We start from the raw sequence: 20,663 nt of genomic DNA, 5'->3' as shown, positions 1-20,663 counted from the left end.
GACGGGGTTTCACCATGTTGACCAGGATGGTCTCCATCTCTTGACCTCGTGATCCACCCGCCTCGGCCTCCCACAGTGCTGGGATTACAGGCTTGAGCCACCGCGCCCAGCCCATGCCATTTTCTAATGATCAGAAGTTTCTAATTTACGGCTCCCTAATCTTGGCTTTTTTTGGTTAGTCCTATAGGAGCTATTTGCGTGCCCTAAGGTCTTGTAGATATTCTCTTCTGTTATCATCTAGTAGCTGTGTTGTTTTACCTTTCACACTTAGGTCTGCTATCTGCCTAGGGATGATTTTTGTGGATGTGCACCAAGTGAGGTTAGGGGTCAAGATTCATATTTTCCCATATGAATACCCAATCCATTGAATGCAACATCATTTGTTGAAAAGTCCATTTCTCTAATGCTAGTACTCCTGTATCACAAACAAAGTAGTAATATATGAGAGGATCAAGAAAGAAAGAAAAAAGACTGTCTCAAATATTTTGGAGTCTTTGTATTTCCATATAAATTTTAAAGCCAACTTGTAAAGTTTCACACTGTGCACACAAATACCTGCTAGGATTTTTTACTGGGATTGCATTGCCTCTCTAGATCACTTTAGGGAGAATCAACATGTTTACAATAGTGAGTCATCTAAATTATGAACATAGTATGTCCTTCAATTATGTAAAAGCCTTAGACATCTTTTCATTAGAGTTACTCCTGGGTATTGCTGTGGTAGATGTATTGTTTATTAAATTTTCTGATTGTTTATGGTTGATATCTAGAAATACAATCAATTTCGTATATTGTCCTTATAGTCAGCAAGCTTTATGAATTCAGTTATTAGATCTCTGTCCTTCAAATTCTTTTAGACTATAAAAGTAAACAAGGCTATCGGTAAAAGGAAAATCTCCTTCCCTCTGCAACGCCACTCTCCATATATACACATACTCTCATAGAAAATAAATAAGAATGAGGCCGGACATGGTGGCTCATGCCTGTAATCCCAGCACTTTGGGAGGCTAAGGTATGTGGATCACATGAGGCTAGGAGTTTGACACCAGCCTGGCCAACATGGCCGAATCCCGCCCCTACTAAAAATATAAAAATTAGCTATGGGTGATGGTGCACATCTGTAATCCCAGCTACTATCCCAGACTGAGGCGCAAGAATTGCTTCAACCTGGGAGGCAAAGGTTGTATTGAGCTGAGATTGTGCCACTGCACTCCAGCCTGGCTGACAGAGCAAGACTGTCTCAAAAAAAATAAAAGAAATAAGAGTGAGATCATATCATACCATCCCTGGGACTGCTCAGGAGAATGAACCACAGTTAAATCTGACATTCAATTTTGAGCTTATATTTAAAACTACCAGTTTAACCATGACATCCTGGTACCTGAAGCATGCATTTTCCTGATCACCAGGCACACGGACCTCAGGTTTGGCTGTTCTTTAAGGTGGCTTACTCTGAATAAGCCACCAAGTCCTCCAAAGGGAACTCCATTTTATCAGGCTGTCTTGATTTTTTTCACTGGGACCACACTAACACACTCCAAATATAGCAAGAAGTTCATTTAAATGTTTTCATAGGCTATGTTGACAAATGTTTTTATAAAGGTTTTGTGACTGATTTCATTCACTGGATGTACTGGGGGCTCATTCTGTGTCTGTACGTGTAGACCTGCCTCATTCTTTTTAACCCCTCCTATGTTGTATTCAGTGATACAGATATACCATACATGACTTAACTGTCCCTCTCTCAGTGGATGTTTAGATTATTACCTGGTTTTTTAACTATTCTAAACAGTGCTGTGGTGAACACCCATTTCTGGATATATCAGTGCACTTTCATTGATAGACCTTTTTTTTTTTTAATTTTTGTCAAGCTAGGGTTTCACTATGTTGTCCAGGCTGGTGATCTTGAACTCCTGGCCTCAAGTGATCCTCCTGCCTCAGCCTCCCAAAGTGTTGAGATTACAGGCACGACCCACCATGCCTCGCCAAGTATATCTTTTGAATAAGTTCCTAAAGCATGATTGCTGGGTAAAGGATATAGACGTTTCAGTATTTTTTTTTGAATTCATTTTATTTTTGTTTGTTTTGTTTTTTTGAGATGGAGTCTCACTAGAGTGCAGCGGTGTGATCTCAGCTCACTGCAACCTCCACCTCCCCAGTTCAAGCGATTCTCCTGCCTCATCCTCCCGAGTAGCTGGGATTACAGGCATGCACCACTACGCCCAGCTAATTTTTGTATTTTTAGTAGACACTGGGTTTCGCCATATTGGCCAGGCTGGTCTCGAACTCCTGACCTTGTGATCCACCCGCCTTGGCCTCCCAAAGTGCTGGGATTACAGGTATGAGTGAGCCACCGTGCCTGTCTAAATCCATTTTATCTTTAAGACTTTTTTTAAAGCTTAATAGAGGCTTAGTATAAATAATAATTCCCATAGATAGTGCTACCCTTCTAGGTTGAAGAAAACATTGCAGATTTTTTTTTTTCCCTAGCATAGTTATGACCAGAAAGTACATTATACATTTCCAGAATGTTAGTGCAGGAGACTTTAGTTCCTCTTCTCTGGGTCCCTTATGTTTTTTTAATTGAGATATAATTCATATTTAACATAAAATTTGCCTTTCATGAGGTAGGATTGCTTGAGGCTAGGAGCTCAAGACCAGCCTGGCAACACAGTGAGACCCCTATCTCTATAAAAAATTTTAAGAATAGCTGGGCTTGCAGCACATGCCTGTAGTCCTAGCTACTTGGGAGGCTGAGGTGGGAGCTGTCACTTGAGCTCAGGAATTTGAGGCTGCAGCAAGCTATGATTGTGCCACAGCACTCCAGCCTGGGTGACAGAGCAGGACTCTGTCTCTTAAAAAAAAAAAAAAAAAAGGCCATTTCCAAGTGTATAAGTCAGTGGTTTTTAGTGTATTTACTATGTTGTGCAACCATTAACACAGTGTAATGCTAGAACATTTCCATCACCTCACAAAGATGATGTGTACCTAATAAGGAAGGTACAGCAGTCAGTCCCAATTCTTCCTTCCTCCTCATCCCCTGACAACTACTTTCTACCTCTGTGCATTAGCCTGTTTTGCACATTTCATATAAGCTGTGTCATACAATATGTGGCCTTTTATGACTTCTTTTACTTAATGTTTTCAAAGCCTATCCATTTTGTAATATGTAATAGTACTTTATTCCTCTTTATGGATGAATAACATTTCATTGTTTTCTACGTATCCATTTGTCAGTTGATAAATGGATAGTTTGAGTTGTTCCCATTTTTTTGATATTACAAATAAACCTGCAATTAACTTTTGTGTACCAGTTTTTGTATGAACATGTGTTTTCAGTTTTCTTGGGTATACCTAGGAGAATTGCTACACCATGTAGTAATTCTATAGTCAACTTTTTTGAGGAACTTTCAAACTATTTTTCAAATCAGCTGTACCATTTTACATTTCCACTAGCAATGTATTAAGGTCTCAATTACTCCACATTTTTACCAACACTTATTTTTTGTTCTTTTTTTTTCTTTATAGATTCTACTTCTAATTCTAGTTCTATTTCTGCCACCTCTGTTGTTAGTTCCTCCACTGAAGTCTTGAACCCCTGATCAAACTTAAGGGTTGGAATCAACTTCCAAACTCCTGTTAATGTTGGTATTCCTCCCATGGATCACAAATGTTTTTAATGACATCTAGAATGGTGAATGCTTTCCAGAAAGTTTTCCATTTACTTTGCCCTTATCCATCAGAAGAATCACTATCTATGGCCGCTATAGCCTTATGAAATGTGTTCCTTAAATAATAGGGCTTGAAAGTCAAAATAACTCCTCTATCCATCCATGGGATGCAGAATGGATGTTGTGTTAGTAGTCATGAAAACAGCATTAATTTCCTTGCACATCTTCATCAGAGGTCTTGGGTAACCAGATGCATTGTCAATAAATAGTAGTAGTATTTTTTTTTCTGAGCAGTGGGTCTCAACAGGGACTTAAAATATTCAGCAGAACAAGCTGTAAACAGATGGGCAGTCATCCAGGCTTTGTTCTTCCATTTCTAGAGCACAGGCAGAGTAGATTTAGCATAATTCTTAAGGGCCCTAGGATTTTCAGCATGGTAAATGTGCATTGGTTTCAACTTAAAGTTACCGGCTGCATTAGCCCCTAACAGGAGAACCAGATTGTCCTTTGAAGCTGTGAAGCCAGACTTCTCTCTAGCTACGAAAGTCCTAGATGGCATCTTCTTCCAATAGAAGGCTATTTCATCTACACTGAAAATCTGTTGTTTAGTGCAGCAACCTTCATTAGTGATCTTAGCTAGGTCTTTTTCTGGATAACTTGCTGCTGCTTCTGGCTTTTTTTTTTCTTTTTGAGACAGAGTTTCGCTCTTGTTGCTCAGGCTGGAGTGCAGTGGCACAGTCTCAACTCACTACAACCTCTGCCTCCCGGTTCAATCAGTCCTCCTGCCTCTGCCTCCTGAGTAGCTGGGATTACAAGTACCCACCACCATGCCTGGCTAATTTTTGTATTTTTAGTAGAGACAGGGTCTCACCTTGTTGGCCAGGCTGGTCTCAAACTCCTGACGTCAGGTGATCCACCTTGGCCTCCCAAAGTGCTGGGATTACAGGCATGAGCCAGCCACCGTGCGTGACCTATTGAGTATTTTTATCATGAAAGGGTATTGGAGTTTATCAAATGCTCTTCTGCCCCCTTGATATTATAGATGAAGTGGTGGGTCATATTTCCTCGCCCTTGGATGGGTATGTTTCTGTTATCTTTCACACCAAGTTCCAGTCTTGACTATGCTCAGCTTGGGGGTCCCTACTGTGCATGTGATATCTTGGTTGAGGTGCAGTTTGCAGTAGGCACCCCAGGGAAGTGTCACCCTCCTGCCTTTACTCCCTCACCCCTCTCACCTCACAGTGCTGGCCTTCTGTGGAGCTGAGGCATGGAGAGTATGGGTCATGACCTTTCTGGTCATCTTCTTCTGAGAAAACGGGATTTTTTTTGCTCTCTTTAATGATGCTGCTGCTCACTGTCCCCTACTCTTAGTGCACATGGGTGAAAAGGCAGCTGCTCTCATAACTGCCCTGCCCCATTGTGCATATTTTTAAATTTTTTTTTTTCAGCAGCATCATTAAAGAGGGGTGACAGAGTCTTACTCTCTCACCCAGACTGGAGTACACTGGTGTGATCTTGGCTCACAGCAATCTCCGCCTCCTGGGTTCAAGCGATTCCCATGCCTCAGCCTCCCAAGTAGCTGGGATTATAGGTGCATGCCACCATGCCCGGCTAAATTTTGTATTTTTAGTAGAAATGGGGTTTCACCATGTTGGCCAGGCTGGTCTCGAACTCCTGACCTCAAGGGATTCACCCACCTCAGCCTCCCAAAGTGCTGGGATTACAGGCATGAGCTATCATGCCCTCATTGCACATATCTAAAGACACTACTTTGTGGGGCCTGCTGCAGGCACACTAAGCGCTGTTGATGGCAGTTAGTCTCCCGGCCCTGGAGCCCGTCACACCTGTCACTTCTGCCCCTGCCCTGCTCCATCTCTGGGAATGTATGCGCCTGCGTTCGGCCCTTCTGGAGCCAACTCTGGTTATCCCCAGATAAAGCTTCCTCCCTTTGATCTCTCTGCAGAGCAGCTGCTTGAGAAAGTGCTTCTCTTGGCTTCCTGTTACCAACTGCTTGTTGGGTGGATGACTCCTTTGAGGGATCCAGATGGGGGCAAGGAAGGATTCCCTGGCCTTTCAGTAGCTGTAATTACAGTCATAGTAAAGAAATATCTTCGTATGTGGCATAAAATGAAAACAATTTACTTTTTCCTCTCCTTCCTTTGGTCTATTTAGGAATTTAATTCAAGTCTAGGGGGTTATTCACATTAAGAACTGTTTTAGGGAGTAAAAATCGCAGTTAAGCTCTTAGGCGTGTAGTTTTGTTTTCATTCCTAATTGGTTTAAATAAAAACTAAGATCACCCTGTCCTATGGGTGGACCTGTCTGTTTTTCTTGCCATACCTGAGATCATCAGAATTGGCATTGCAAGGGCAGGAGGTCCTAAAAGGGAAGTTCTCAACTTTTCTTTTTGCTGCTTTTTTCAGTTTGGCCTCTCTTTCTTTGCAGGTTGTGTCAACGCTGCTCATAAATATAATCCCAGAGGACCACATCCCACTGAACTTAACTGGAAAGGCAAAAATCACTGGGAAAGCCTGGGTGAAGGAGACTCCTCGATCTGTTCCTGGCTTTAACCCCGACTCGATGTGCGAGTCCCAGGTCTGGCCATCCAGCTGTGTGGGGTGGAAACTTCTAGTCCCAGGGTTAGACAGATTGTTTTAAAACTGAGACAGAAATGGAGGCACAGTCACAGAAGCAGGTACTGTGCTTCAGAAGAGAAGGCATTGTCTCTGAGTTAGTGTCAGCTTTTGTTTTGGAAAGGTTCAGGGTTGATCTCCAGCATTTGACCCTTAGTATAAAACTCACAAGCAGTTGAGGAAGGCTTCTCCTGCAAAAAAGCTGAAATTGATTCTGCAAAGCTTGGCAACGCAGAGTCCTGTTTTCCCACAAGACTGCTGAGTGGCTTGAGATAGTCAAACTGGTGTAAGGTTCTATACCTTGAACTCTGAGCCTTAGGAACCAGGCCGCAAGAGGGCAGGCCCAGGGCAAAGAGAGCTGTCCACACTGAAGATTTCCAAGGCCTCTGCATGTTCCCAGTGGAGAAGGCCTTCCAGGTCGTCAGTGCACAGTGCTTTATCACAGGGTCTTAACAGACAGTTTGTTCACCCCTGAAACAGGTTTCTTTTCCTTTATAGACCATATGCTTCGTGGGTGCTGCATTATACAGCTAGAAATGCTTTTCTATTCATTAGCTTCTAATGCTTTAACCCTGAAAGGGTTTAAGGCCTTAGAGGATGCTAGGAAGATTTTGTTGTTACTTGCAGGGTTCAAGGGAGGAAGTACCTTGGCCAAAGGCACAGTTATGAGGTTGAAGCTCACCACTTCAGAAAGAACTTGTGACTAGAACCTCCCATTTCTAGTCACAAGGTCTTTGTCAAGGGTACTTTGACCTCAAGTCAGTGTGGGTGGGTGTGGGAAGTAGGCCACATAAAACACATGAAGAGAGAGAGAGGCCACATAAAACACATGAAGAGAGAGAGAGTGAGAGAGAGAGAGAGAACTGCTGGTCTGTATATGCTTGCCTCTTTTATATTAAAAAATATGTGTGTGTGTATATAAAAATAACTAGTTTCACATATGCCCTAGGTTTTTCCATGAAGGATTCTAGGCAGGTCACAAAAGAGGGACATGTACAGCGAGGGTCACACATGGAGCAGAGGGTGGGTGGCTCCCACAGGAGGCATCCCCCTCAGCCTGGCATTCGTGGCCTTGCTCTCTGCAGGTGATCATCAGGGAAGGGGAGCTGCTCTGCGGAGTTCTGGACAAGGCGCACTATGGGAGCTCCGCCTACGGCCTGGTCCACTGCTGCTATGAGATCTACGGGGGCGAGATCAGCGGCAAGGTTCTAACCTGCCTGGCCCGCCTCTTCACCGCCTACCTGCAGCTCTACAGAGGCTTCACCTTGGGTAAGTGCCGGGCTCACTACCCTGGTGCTCCCCTGGGCAGTGACCCGGCCCCTTTTAGGGCCAGCGCAGCCACCTGGCCATTTCCCAGGCCCAGGGCAAAGGGAGCTGTTCACACTGAAGATTTCCAAGGCCCCTGCATGTTCCCATGGAGAAGGCTTTCCAGGTGCTACATTATGCAGCTAGAAATGCTTTTCTGTGTCCTCTCGGGGGAAGGAGCTGGGAAGCAACCAGTCTCCTCCTACAAAGGCGCCTTCACTTGGCCACCCCTCTCCTCCACAGCTAGTGCTTATTCCCCTCCACGGTGTGAAACGGCACCCTGTGCCCATTTCCATTCTGTTCCTTTCCTGACCCCTCCCTTTATGGGTTTCTGTCCCTCAGACTGATTTCTCATACTTGTACAACCCCATTCCCTGCTACAAGTGCCCTTTCACAATTCTTGGGGCCCATCCCACTCCACAGAGGGGCTTCACTGTTGTCAGAACTGCTTACTGCCGGCTGGGCACGGTGGCTCACACCTGTAATCCAAGCACTTTGGGAGGCCGAGCCAGGCAGATCGCCTGAGCCCAGGGGTTTGAGATCAGCCTGGCCACCATGGAGAAACCCCGTCTCTACTAAAAATATAAAAATTAGCCAGGTGTGGTGGCAGGCACCTGTAATCCCAACTACTCTGGAGGCTGAGGCAGAAGAATTGCTTGAACCTGGGAGGCAGAGGTTGCAGTGAGCTGAGATTGTGCCATTGCACTTCAGCCTGGGTGATGCAGCAAAAGAACTGCCCACACCTTCCCAATGCATTGAGGTCATCAGTACTCATGGAAACCCTATGCTGGGCAAACCTGTCAGTGTGATCTGAAGACAGGAAGAGGGACTGCCTTATTTGAGTTCTAGAAATGAGAGCACACTGTTTTAGGAAAGTGACTTTGATAAAGAGGCTTCACCTTAGGTGACTGCTGGGCTCACTGCCCTGGAGCTCCCTTGGAGCAGTCACTTGGCCCCTTTTAGTGTGGGCTTGACATCAGATCTGCCCAAAGGTTCAGCCTCTGGCCTGGCTTATGGAGGACACTGCACCTCCATGTACACAGAGCAGGGTCCAGCCCTTCCACACTGTTGCCGTGAGGGGGATGCAAGATGCTACATGTTGAGCATGCATCGCAGTGTGCAGAGGCGTTGTCTGGTTCATGGTGGAAGTAAGGCTTCTGTACTTCACAGACTTACTTGTGTGCAGACAAGGTGGGAGTCTCAGTGAGGGGCCTGTGGACCTGCATCTGCTGCAGTTGGAGTTTGTTCATTGGCACACACTGAAGCCTGCATTATACATTTTATTCTATTTTAATTGTATCATATATTTAATTGTGGAAAAATTAAAAGAAAAAAAGGCATACATGAAGATAATTTGAAGTCACTCAGCATGCATTTGTCAGAGATAACCACTAACAGTAATTTGATGTCTGTTTTTCTGGACTTTGCTAGTGCAAATATATTTGGAAAAAATGGGATCCTACACTACATACTCTACTTCCCCCACCCACCCACCAAATGTCTAAATGTATTTATAAATGTCCTTTGGGGTCAGCTAATACAAATCTACATGCTCATGTCTCATAACTACACATTATTCCATTCTTATGTATATCATAGCTTATTTAACCAGTTTCTATAATTTAACATTTGGGCTGTCTCTAGATTTTCACATTATTACTGGGATGAACATCCTTGAACAAACATCTTGGCTTGTTTATTCCATTATTTTACCAGGATAAGGATTATAAGTTACTAGTCTGTTTGGCAGCCGAAACTCACGTTCCTCCATGTTAATTCCTCTAAGAGGCCTGAGCCACTGCTGGGGACATCTGTGTCCAAGACCACCCACTTCCAGTTGGGAACCAGACTAGAGTCCCTTCCAGGATAACCAAAGAAAGTGAAGCATGATGACTACACCTCATGAAATGTATATTTCAATTTCAAATGTTGACCTAGAATGAGCACAAGGATTTCTGCTAACTAGAAAAAATCAGAGCACTTTTGAAACAAAAATAGAGAAAGGTCCCACACTTAGCTCATGATGAAGACCAAACTTAACAAAGGTGCCAGGCTTTAGCTCTGCTTGGTGCATGGTACAAAGAACAATTGGTCCCTTGAGTTTTAAGACAGTCCAGAGCCTCAGGGCTGCGAGAGGAAGCAGGGCCAAGCTGGGAGTGGGGCCACGAGGGAGAAGAGGTGAGAGATTGACTTCACTCCAGCCCGTCGCAGCTAGAGGGGTCCGTGAAGGGCACAGCTAGATGGCCTGGAGATGACCCCATGGGAAGGCCCACTTTTACGGTGTGGCTTGCTCACAGAGGAACTGTTTCTTTCCCCTTCTGCTCACACATGTTCTTAGAAGTCCTCCAGGACCTTGCATCGGGAATTCCAAATATTTCAGCCCCATGTTTTGAACAGTACAGCTACTGTTTTCTTTCACACTCAGATCTTGGCTGAGAGACCTTTGAGTCCAGTAGCACTCACAGATAATAGACAAGAACTAGTGTGATCAAGAGTCGATGTGGAAAGACCTACTTCTGCCCAAGATAAGGAATTCCTCAACGCTTTGAGCCAGAAGGGCAGGCTTCACTGAAGTGACCCAGACTTCAGTGACCCAGGCTGTCATCCTCCTGAGGCAATGCTGAGGGACCTGTAGTGGTGGTCCCTGTCACCCAGGCTCGGGCGTGTCTGTGTATGTGCCTGCACAGGCATACTCAGCTATGTAGGGTGGCCCGTGGTGACATGTGGCTCCTGGGACCCCAAACTAGGATGTTTTCTATCTTTCTCTCCCTCCCCGCCTACTTTCCTGAGCTTACCTTTTTATCCAGAACCTCTTCTACACCTTCAGCCCATTCAACCAACACGTATCTATGGAATAGAGGTAGTATAGCTGGTGGCTAAGAGCATGAATTTGGGGCCCAGGCCTGGGTTTATTTTCTACCTATATGACTGCGGGAAAGTAGCCCAATTTTGAGCCTGAGTTTTGTCATTTGTAAAATGAGGATTATAAGGTTTGGGATCTAAGAGATGGTGGCAATCTATTAATAATTATGTTAATATAATCTTCATTATTCAGGTGTTTCCTGTGTCTGTGCCACTGGGCTCTGTGCTCTGACCTTACTGAGTTTACAGTCTGGTGGGAGAAGGCAGGCCTGAGGTCCCCTACATGCTTGTTTGTTTCACTTCACAGGCGTGGAAGACATTTTGGTGAAGCCAAAGGCAGATGTCAAGAGGCAACAGATCATTGAAGAATCCATCCACTGCGGGCCCCGGGTAAGGAGGGCGTTTGAGGCAGTGGTCTGCTCTAGAGGGTGAAGTGTACGCCCAGTCGAAACCTACATCCTCCTCATTTGGCCACAGCCTCCGATATGTTTCTGTTCTCATTCTAGGCTGTCAGGGCTGCATTAAACCTGCCAGAAGCCGCATCATATGATGAGGTCCGAGGAAAATGGCAGGATGCCCATCTGGGCAAGGACCAGAGGGATTTTAACATGATTGATCTGAAGTTCAAGGAGGAAGTGAACCATTACAGCAATGAGATTAACAAGGTTAGCCCGACATTGCATGCACTTATCCCCACCATTTTGAATGCTGATTTTTTTAAAAATTACATTTTGATTCTCACCCAGGCCCTACAGAGCACTTTGGCTGTCTAACAGCTGCCTAGGTGAGATGTGAGATGGGATGGGTAGAACCCGTTGTTGTGAAGAGCCCAGGGCTTTGTTCCCTCCCCCAGTTAGGCTCTAGACAGGCCTCGGAATAGTGTCAAGAGAGAATGCTTTGTGCTGTTTTTCTTTTTAAGTGTTTTTATTTTGAGGTGACTGTATCAGAGGGGCTGAATGGGGCCACTAGGGGTGAATAAGCAGGATGAGGGACCCAAATCACCCCTGCTGCTTGTGCAGCGGAGCCAGGAGTAAAGGCTTAGGTTCCAGTCCTGCTCTGCCTTGAACTTGCCATGTGGCCTTGGGCAAGTGAGACAACAAGTCTGTGCCTTGGTTTCCTCACCGGGAAGTAGGTTGTAAGGGGCACCACCTCATAGGGCTGCAGAGGGGCTTAAAGAGCTACTGTTACACAATGCCAAGTCAGTTCCTGGGCAGTTGAGAATGGAGAGGGAAATCTCTGCATGAGCTGAAACCACAGCCTGCTTTTCTCTGCCTTTCTGCCCCAGAGCCAGGGCTCTCCATCCTGCTGCTTGGAGAAACTGGCCTGGCTCTAACCCTGCCTCCTGGGCCCTGGGGTCCAGCCTGAGGAGGGCAGGAGGAGGTAACGCCAATGCTCATTAAAAGTCAGAGTTTGTCTGTGGTGCTCTCTTGCCTGGCTTTTAGCATCCCTTAGGCGGTGAAGAAGATAGACCTCTCAGTGGGGACCAGTTCCATCCTTGAGGGGTTTTGTTGACAGGAGCCTTCCTAGCACCTCCCTGAGAATCAGGAGGCTCAGCTTCTAGGGCTAACTGGGGATGCTGGGAGTAGGGAAGTTGTCTTCAGATACATCTCAGAATGGTTTCCTGTCTCTCCAGTTGCCCTCTTCCTGTCACCTCTGCCCACCTGTGGGCTCTGCCTCTCCTGTGTTGGGCTGAGTCTCTGGAATCCCAGGACAGGCTGAAGCCCCAGACTCAGAGCCCCCTTTCCCAGCATCTCCCCAGGTTCCCTCTGAAGGGGCATACTTGGTTCTGCTGGCCCTGGAGCCAAGCCAAAGCTTTCTACACATGGCATGTTCCACATGGCGTGGATGGCATGTTCGTAAATGTGACTTGGACATTGGTATTCATGCTGGGGGAGGACCCAGGCCAGGCTCTGCTGGGTGAATCAAGGGCATCAGCTTAAATTTTATTCTTCTCCAGCTTCTTTTTAGAATTACAAACTGGATCTGCCAGCCCCTCTGCTTCTACTTTTCTTTCTCTCTTTTTGCTGCTCTTTGGCCAATGAGTGGAGCCTTGGGGATCCTGGCAGAAGTCCAGCAAGTGCAGGGCAGGGAGCACCCGTTTGACCTCTCAGGGGTTCCAGGGAAGGTTTAATGCCGAATGATGCTTTCCCTTACCTCAAGTGGGATTTAGCACTTAGGTCTGAATAAATATTCTGGCTGTATTGCTTCTGCCTCCTGGATTTACCTCCTGCTCCTGGGATTTTTAAAGGGGATGAAGTCACTGACCACTGTGCTGATTTAATCTGCAGGCATGCATGCCTTTTGGTCTACACAGACAGTTCCCAGAGAACAGCCTGCAGATGATGGTGCAATCGGGAGCCAAAGGTTCAACTGTGAACACGATGCAGGTGTGAGCAGAGGCGGGTTGGTAGCTTTACATGTGTCAGCAAAGAAGGGTAGGGGATAGTAGTAGGTAGTTTTCAGTTCCGTATAAAACGTGGCAAGTACTGAAAAACAGAAAAGCATATAGAAATCACTACAGGAGCTAACTACTATTAACATGTCAATGTTAAAGGCAGATGTAGCTATGAATATGCAGATGTGATATGTATAATGTAGATATGTAATTTAAATTTACAAGTTATGCTATTGTATGGCATACATCCATGTTATATAGGTACATTATGTATACACGCACAATTTTGATGTAATTTTTCAAGATCTTTTCTTAATATTAAATTATAAACATTGTTCTAGAGATTTCTTAACCTTAAATCTTGATGTCCTTGAGAGCATCTAAAGGCCCACCCCGTTGTCTATTGAGTGTGACAACAGAAAGGCTAAAAGCCATTAGGAAATCCCCTGACTAAATTGAAACCTAGAGATACTGCTCTCCTCCCCCAACCCCCCAAGAGTATTAATAGGCAACTTTCTAAGCAAACAGCTCAATAGCTTGAGTTCCCCTTTTTTTTTTTTTTTTTTTTTTTTTAATTGAAAATTAGACAGGGTCTCTTTGTATTGTGCAGAGTAGTCTTGAACTTCTGGGCTCAAAGGATCCTCCTGCCTCAGCCCCCCAAATTACTAGGATTGCAAGCATGAGCCACCACACGCAGCCCTGAGCTCCCTTTTGGCTCTGGAATGTGAGGATCGCAGTAAATGGCTGTTTCCTGCAGACCTCCCTTTCCCCATTAGGACCTTCCAGTCCCTTACAGGTATAACACGAGATGGTTCTGAGACATGGCTCCTTTTATAGATATCACCCATTTTCATGACCCCAAATGTGAAAATCCAGATCAGTCAATGAAAGGAAGATGCAGGTTTTTTTTTTTTTTTTTTTTTTTTTTTCTTTCTTAAAATGAAAGCTTCCTGGTTTGTTTAGAAATGTAGGTTCGCCTCAATGTAGGTTAAACCCCGTTTCCATGTAGCTTTTCTTCAAGGTCAGACTCTACCTTCCTGGGTGGGACAAAGCACTGTTGAACACACATGTGGGTCTTCAGTTTCCTGTGGGTTTCCTGTCCTCCAGATCTCATGCCTGCTGGGCCAGATTGAATTGGAAGGTCGGAGACCCCCGCTGATGGCGTCTGGCAAGTCACTGCCCTGCTTTGAGCCTTATGAGTTCACCCCCAGGGCTGGTGGTTTTGTCACTGGCAGATTCCTCACTGGCATCAAACCTCCTGTATGTATTTTGGTTTTTCCATTTTCTTTTTCCCTCATTTCTAGGCTTAATTGTAGACAAACTGTGACTTCTGCCAATGACGTTGAGCAAGAATGGTCAAGTGATAAATGGCAAGCCATTTACTGTTTACCCACCAGACACTAGGGCCTATGAGGACACAACCATGTAGTGTTTACCATTGTAGTGCCAGAGCCTAGAGTGGTGCTGGCACATAGCAGGTGCTCGGTAAGTGTTTGCTGATAGATGAAAAGACAAAGAGGACAGTCCTAACTCCACCCTATTCTTCTGTGTGACCTCTAAACCAATTCCTATCTGCATTTGGAGGCAGCTGGGGGTGGGGTGCCACTCACTTGGGCGCTCTCACCAAAACAAGCATCACAGAGATTTATTTCCTTCATAATGGGACTTAGTTTTGGCTTGTCAGAAGCAGAGCTCTCCCCGAAAAGAAGGGTTTCTCTCCTTATACTTGTCAGAAATGGCTTTTTTAGTATGGATATCTTGTTCTTTGGTCTAATACATCTCTGGAAGGATGACCTTTGTGATCAGACATCTAAGCCCAGCTATGCAGGGGACCAAAATTTTGTTCCAAGGCTACCAACTGCTCCAGAGTCTCCTCCACAAGCCCCACACAGTCTGTCTCCGCTGGTCATTCATGGCCTCTGGCAGGGATGTTGCAGGGTTCTTGTAGACCAGACTTCAAAAAAATCTGATTGCGACCCCTTAGTGAATCATAAAATCATCATAGTACATAGTGATCAGCGTTTTTTTAATGAAATGAAATAGAATAGAGCGGTAAGGACAGTATCAGAGTTTATCCCCTATAGTAAAGGATAGGATAGTGTCAGGAGGATTTCATTTGAATTGCATATTTTTAAATGCACACGTATGTATATGTCTGTTTGCTGATTACAATTATAAATGTATTTCTTACTGTGAGTTGTAATCAAACAGCTTGGAAAGCATCCTGAACCCGTTAACACTGTTAGAAGCAGAATTTAGACATGTGGGCTGAAGCCAATAGCGGTAAGGCCCCAGTGCTGTTTCTATTTGGAAAATGGGGCATGGGGTGCAATACTGGAGACCCATGGACTGTTACTTCTGATCTACTTGTCCCTCTGCTTTTGGGCAGTGCGAGGCAAAGAGAACCACAGGATAGGGCAGAAGACACTGGGGCCATTGTAGCTGTGGAGGTCAAGGTCCTAGGAGATCAGGGAAGGGAGTGGCCTGTCTGGTCAGGAAAGGCTACTGGAGGTGTTGACCTGAACCCTTTAGGAAGCACACTCTCCTCACCTCTGGGACCTGGGTTCCACTCTCTGCAGGAGTTCTTCTTCCACTGCATGGCAGGAAGAGAGGGCCTGGTCGACACTGCTGTGAAAACCAGCCGCTCAGGCTATCTCCAGAGGTAAGAAGCACCTGCCGTGCCCCCTTAAGATATAGTCCCAGGGCCCTTCATCCCATCATCTTTCACATTACATCCACGGCTCATTTAAGATTCCATGGATGAAAAAACTTAAAAGTTTCCTTGAATGGCCTGAGACAGCAGCAGATACTCTTCCCCTTCCGCAGGATGGGTAGAGCTCAGAGGCTTATACAAAGGGCTGTGTGTTCTGAGGGTCTTTCATTCCCTGGGGGAAGCTATGGCTGTGGGAGAAAGTCTTGGGCAGTGGCAAGCTTGTCTTGCTTCCTTGAAGGCTCAGTTGCCAAGACAGTGACTCCTGTCTCACAGCTTGGGGTTGGAGGACAGTGACTCCTGGGAAGCCCTCTCGTAGGGTGGCAGGAGGGGAAACCTAGGCAGAGTGGCTGGAGAGGTAAGCAGAGAGGCCAGGACTAGGGCAGCGGGCAGGAGAAGTTGAGCTAAGGCTGAGGAGAAAGGCTGCCAGCTGAGGGATTCACATCAACATTTAGTTCCCAATACCCCTTAGTGTCCTTGGCGATCCCTGGGCTAACCAAGTTTGAGAATCCTTGACAGCTCCCCTGCTTTGCCCACCTTGCAGTTCTGAGGACACTGGTCTCTGGGGAGATCTGCGTTGGAGGAGAGTGCAGGGGCAGGCAGTCGTTGAGCAGTTGGGGCTAGATGGACGCCCACTTCTAGGGGTGGTAGTGAAGCCTCTCGGTCACATGGCTGCAGCCTCCTCCTCCTAGAAAACCAACAGGAAATGCAGCCCCTGGCTGGGGGATGCTGGAGCCAGCCCAGACCCCGGGGCCTTGGAGCCAGCCTGTCCTGAAGTCTTGCTTGCCTGCAGAATGGCAGTCCCCCTTTACCTCCCCTCCACTGCCCCCAACCCTCATCAGAGGCTGTCCTGGGAGGTGATGAGCCTGGCAGTGACGGAGCTGCTGGTGTCCTTACAGGTGCATCATCAAGCACCTGGAGGGGCTGGTCGTGCAGTATGATCTCACGGTCCGAGACAGTGACGGCAGTGTGGTACAGTTCCTGTATGGGGAGGATGGCCTAGACGTCCCCAAGACACAGTTCCTGCAGCCCAAGCAGTTCCCCTTCCTGGCCAGCAACTATGAGGTAGTGTGGTAGACCCCAGATCCTGGGGACCGAGCAGTGGGCCTCTCCACTGAGGTTAGAGAACTGGAATGCCCTGAGCTTTGCGACCCAGTCCAAGTGGACATTGAAAAGTAGAGTGGGGAGGGTTTATAAGGCAGTAGTCAGTGCCCTGAAATGCTTGACAAGTTCAAAGCCTGTGGACTTTCATCATGTGAGGTGGCTGCTGAAGGGCATGAGCACCTCTGGAATAACAGCTCCTGTTTGGGGCCATTTGCTGTGTGCTGGGCCCCCAGCTAAAGCACGCTATCAGTATTACCTGTTTTCCTCCTCACTGCAGCCCAGGGAAGTAGGCATTACTCTGCCCATTTTACAGCTGAGGCAACTGAGTATCAAAGCCTAAGTAAGCAGTGTGTGTGCCGGAGCCAGCATTTGAACACGGGCCTGTCAGACACAAACTCACTGTTGATTGGGCAGTCACCCCATTTGGCAGATGGGGAAACCGAAACCGATATGACCTGTCCAAGATCATCAAGCTGATGGTAGAATTGAGGGTTGTGCTCTGGTGCTGGGTCGTTTCCGTCCTGGTTCCTGTCCTCGAGCTTGGCCATCGCTCTTCCCCTCTTTCTTTCTTCCCAGAAACTCCCCTGTGCTTCCGGTGGGGGCTCTGAGTGTGCTGCTTTCTCTCCATGCCTCCCTCTGCTCCCAAGACTATTGGTTCCCAAGTCTGGTTTGCACAAAGTGAGAGCCCTGATGAGCAATGGATGCTCAGCCTCTCTGAGAGCGGGGGCTTGGCCCCATTGTGAGGGCTCCACACCAGCCACCTGGGTCCCCTGAATTTGTGCTCCCTGGCCCTCTGTCATGCCCTTGTCTCTTTGATCTCATGTCTGTGATTTGTTTGTTTAGGCGATAATGAAATCAAATCATCTCCATGAAGTTTTATCCAGAGCTGATCCCAAAAAAGCTCTCCGCCACTTCAGAGCCATCAAAAAATGGCAAAGCAAGCACCCCAACACCCTGCTGAGAAGAGGTGCCTTTTTGAGTTATTCCCAAAAAATTGAGGCAGCTGTGAAAGCCCTGAACCTTGAGAGTGGAAACCGGAACGGCCGCAGCCCCGGGACTCAGGAGGTGACTCAGGGAGGTGGAGTCCTTAATGCCCAGCATGTCCAGGCTTAGTCAGTGTGTGAGGGACGAGGGCTTGTTTTCCTAATAGAAGGTGGAATCATAAATTCCAGCTTTGTTCACCATCAGTCAGAACAGAACGGCTTTCGAATGGGAATGTAAGGAGGGGACTCTTAACAAGGGTATAGGCAGGGTTTGGGGGAACTAAATGTGACCAGTGACTTTGGGGTTCCCCACCACCCTAAGTATGAAGGAATGGGGAGCAGTCATGAGAAAGAGAGAGGACAGCTATGTGCCAGGGCCACTGGACAGAGCCCTAGGTAGATACCCACTAGAGGGGGTTGGGGATAAATACCAGGATCCTCTTCCTCCCACCTTTCCCACTGCTGCTGGTGCCTCCCATCATCCAAGCACACTGGGAGCTGGAAGTAGGGGGTCTCTTTGAAGCAGTCACTTTGGGACAGCCTTGAGAGCGCAGAGCATGTGAAAGAGCCTAGAACCAGAGGTAACCTGGCTCACGGTGACTACGTCCTAGCTGGCCTGAGACAGTCATGGTTTTGCCTCTTGTCCTAGCCTAATCATAACTCTAAAAGATTACTCTTAAAGAATCCCAGTTTCCTTAGTGAATTACATGCTCACCCTCCCTGGGCTTGAATGGGCCAGGATGAAGAGCTGCTAGACATGTAGTGAAGCAGGGTAGCCTGTGACAGATGTAAGTCTCTCCCCATTTTAAATGGGGAGATGGTTTCTCATTGCAATCAGGTTTCTGTCTTTCTGTTTTCCTTTACTCTCATTGGAAGCCAATGCCTTTGATCCCCCTTATGCTACTTGGGTATCCCTACCACGTAGCTGAGACCCATCCTTCCATTCAGATGCTGAGGATGTGGTATGAGTTGGATGAGCACAGCCGAAGGAAATACCAGAAGAAGGCGGCCAGTTGTCCTGACCCCAGTCTGTCTGTCTGGCGCCCTGACATACACTTTGCATCAGTGTCAGAAACATTTGAAACAAAGGTTGATGACTACAGTCAAGAGTGGGCAGCTCAAACAGAGAGGAGTTATGAGAAATCAGAACTTTCTCTCGACAGGTAATGACAGTGATTTGCTGCACAACGTGCAGGAGAACCTGCTTCCTAGCCCCTGCCCTACCCTCGCTGGGAGAAGAGGGCTGCCTCCTGGGTTTGAGACTTCAGTGAGAGGGAGGGCAGTAAGACAGCCAGGGGCACTGCACAAGCCCTGAGGGCCCAGGAGTGATCAAGTGCAGGGAGGCAGGAGTGGACAACCCCATCCGGGCCAAGATAGGGATAGTGATCTGCTGGGACACAGGCTTGCAGAAATGACTGCTTTTTTGGGTTTGGTGTGGTGGATGGGGCTGACTGAGAGTCAGGGTATCTGGTCACTGTTCAGCTGCTGCCACCAACCATGTGATCCAGGGCAGGTCATTCATTCCCAGGGACACCACGTCTTAACTTTTCATGAGGTCTTGGATCTGATTACTCCAGTGATCCTTTGAGCTTTGGATTCCCATACCTTGAGAAGGAAAAGACCATCTGAAGGCCTCAGCTTGCACTAGTATATACAGACACACACAACACACACACATACACACACACAGAGACACACACACATACACTATAGCACAGTGATCCTAGTGGCTGTTCTTACAGGGTCGGCCTTCATAGGAAAAATGGTTAATAAATTACAGATTGTGCAGCATGAATACTTCTGATGTGGTCTGCAGCCATTTATACTAATCAAAAAAATAAACACTCCCATCCCCTCAATCCCCATAATGAACCTCTTTCTAATTTTTATAGCAGGAGGTTTAAGCTGTCTCCAAACTGTCGTAATTAATAGAGAAAAAAGAATGAATAAAGGAAAAAGTGAATAGTTGAGCCCAGAAATTCTCCTGCTTAGGGAGCTTGTGGTAACAGGCCCAGTGTGGACATGTGACATTCTAGGGGCAAACATGAACAGTCCAAGCATGAATGGGTAGAGCTTCAGCCACCCAGCTGGGATCAGTGCTGTGGAATTTCAGGACATCTCAGGGTCACTGGTGGGAATGTGAAGATTAGAGGGATCTTTTGCCTAGGAAAAACAAGTCCAGAAAGAGGTAGAGGTTTTGGGTTTCTGGTTTCGGGCAGTGTTGACAGTCTGTGGCGTCTGCCCCTGACCCCTGCCGCCCCCCTGCCGTCTCTAGGTTGAGGACCTTGCTGCAGCTGAAGTGGCAGCGCTCACTGTGTGAGCCAGGCGAGGCCGTGGGCCTGCTGGCCGCCCAGAGCATCGGAGAGCCCTCCACCCAGATGACCCTCAACACCTTCCACTTTGCAGGCAGAGGCGAGATGAACGTCACCCTGGGCATTCCAAGGTGTGGGGCACATGGGAGCACGGGGTGGGGTCTGTCCTAGCCTCTCCTGGAGAAGGAATCATTTAATGAGAGGGAGTAAGAGAGTGAGAGAGAGAGAGAGAGAGAGAGAGAGAGAGAGAGAGAGAGAGAGAGAGAGTGTGAGAGAGAGTGTGAGAGAGAGTGTGTGTGTGTGTGTGAGAGAGAGAGAGAGTCTCATCAAAGTGGGGATTGGGGTTAGAAGTTCCAGAGCCAGGCTGGGTTTGAGATTCTTTGGTACCCAGGCCTGGTAGGATCTCCATTTATCCCTCTGCCAACCCCTGCATCCAAGTTCCTGGAGATGCCTGTGAGACCACACACTGCTAGGGGAAGGACTCAGGGATGTACATTGTTAAGAAGCCCCACACAAGGTGCCTGGTTGCCCAACTTCAGGGGAACCATTCACATAGAACGTGCCCTACATGGTCCTGGGCCCTGGCCCTTCAGGTAGACATATGCGCTGGGCAAGAGGAATGAGTGTGGGCTCAGACCCATCTGCATTCAGTCCCTGGCCCTCCCTTTTTCTAGCAAATGAACTCTGG

The 20,663-nt window shown here is 47.1% G+C and overlaps 1 protein-coding gene across 4 annotated transcripts in view; it reads left to right on the top strand.

Moving 5' to 3' along the window:
* POLR1A (RNA polymerase I subunit A) overlaps window positions 1–20,663 on the top strand; it is an 80,387-nt gene that overhangs the window by 43,644 nt on the left and 16,080 nt on the right. For all 4 annotated transcript variants that reach the window (XM_032243576.1, XM_032243577.1, XM_032243578.1 and 1 more), the window contains 11 exons: window positions 6,117–6,266; window positions 7,390–7,573; window positions 10,779–10,861; window positions 10,978–11,136; window positions 12,760–12,858; window positions 13,974–14,126; window positions 15,446–15,528; window positions 16,476–16,641; window positions 17,524–17,745; window positions 18,612–18,826; window positions 19,939–20,106. In XM_032243576.1, the coding sequence (XP_032099467.1) occupies window positions 6,117–6,266; window positions 7,390–7,573; window positions 10,779–10,861; window positions 10,978–11,136; window positions 12,760–12,858; window positions 13,974–14,126; window positions 15,446–15,528; window positions 16,476–16,641; window positions 17,524–17,745; window positions 18,612–18,826; window positions 19,939–20,106 (1,682 nt within the window). The remainder of the gene's footprint in view (window positions 1–6,116; window positions 6,267–7,389; window positions 7,574–10,778; window positions 10,862–10,977; window positions 11,137–12,759; window positions 12,859–13,973; window positions 14,127–15,445; window positions 15,529–16,475; window positions 16,642–17,523; window positions 17,746–18,611; window positions 18,827–19,938; window positions 20,107–20,663) is intronic.

Source organism: Sapajus apella, unplaced genomic scaffold, assembly GCF_009761245.1.
Source record: "Sapajus apella isolate SASKATOON/1434 unplaced genomic scaffold, GSC_monkey_1.0 scaffold52, whole genome shotgun sequence".
NCBI classification, from domain to species: Eukaryota; Metazoa; Chordata; class Mammalia; order Primates; family Cebidae; genus Sapajus; species Sapajus apella.
This window is presented reverse-complemented; position numbering and strand designations above follow the sequence as displayed.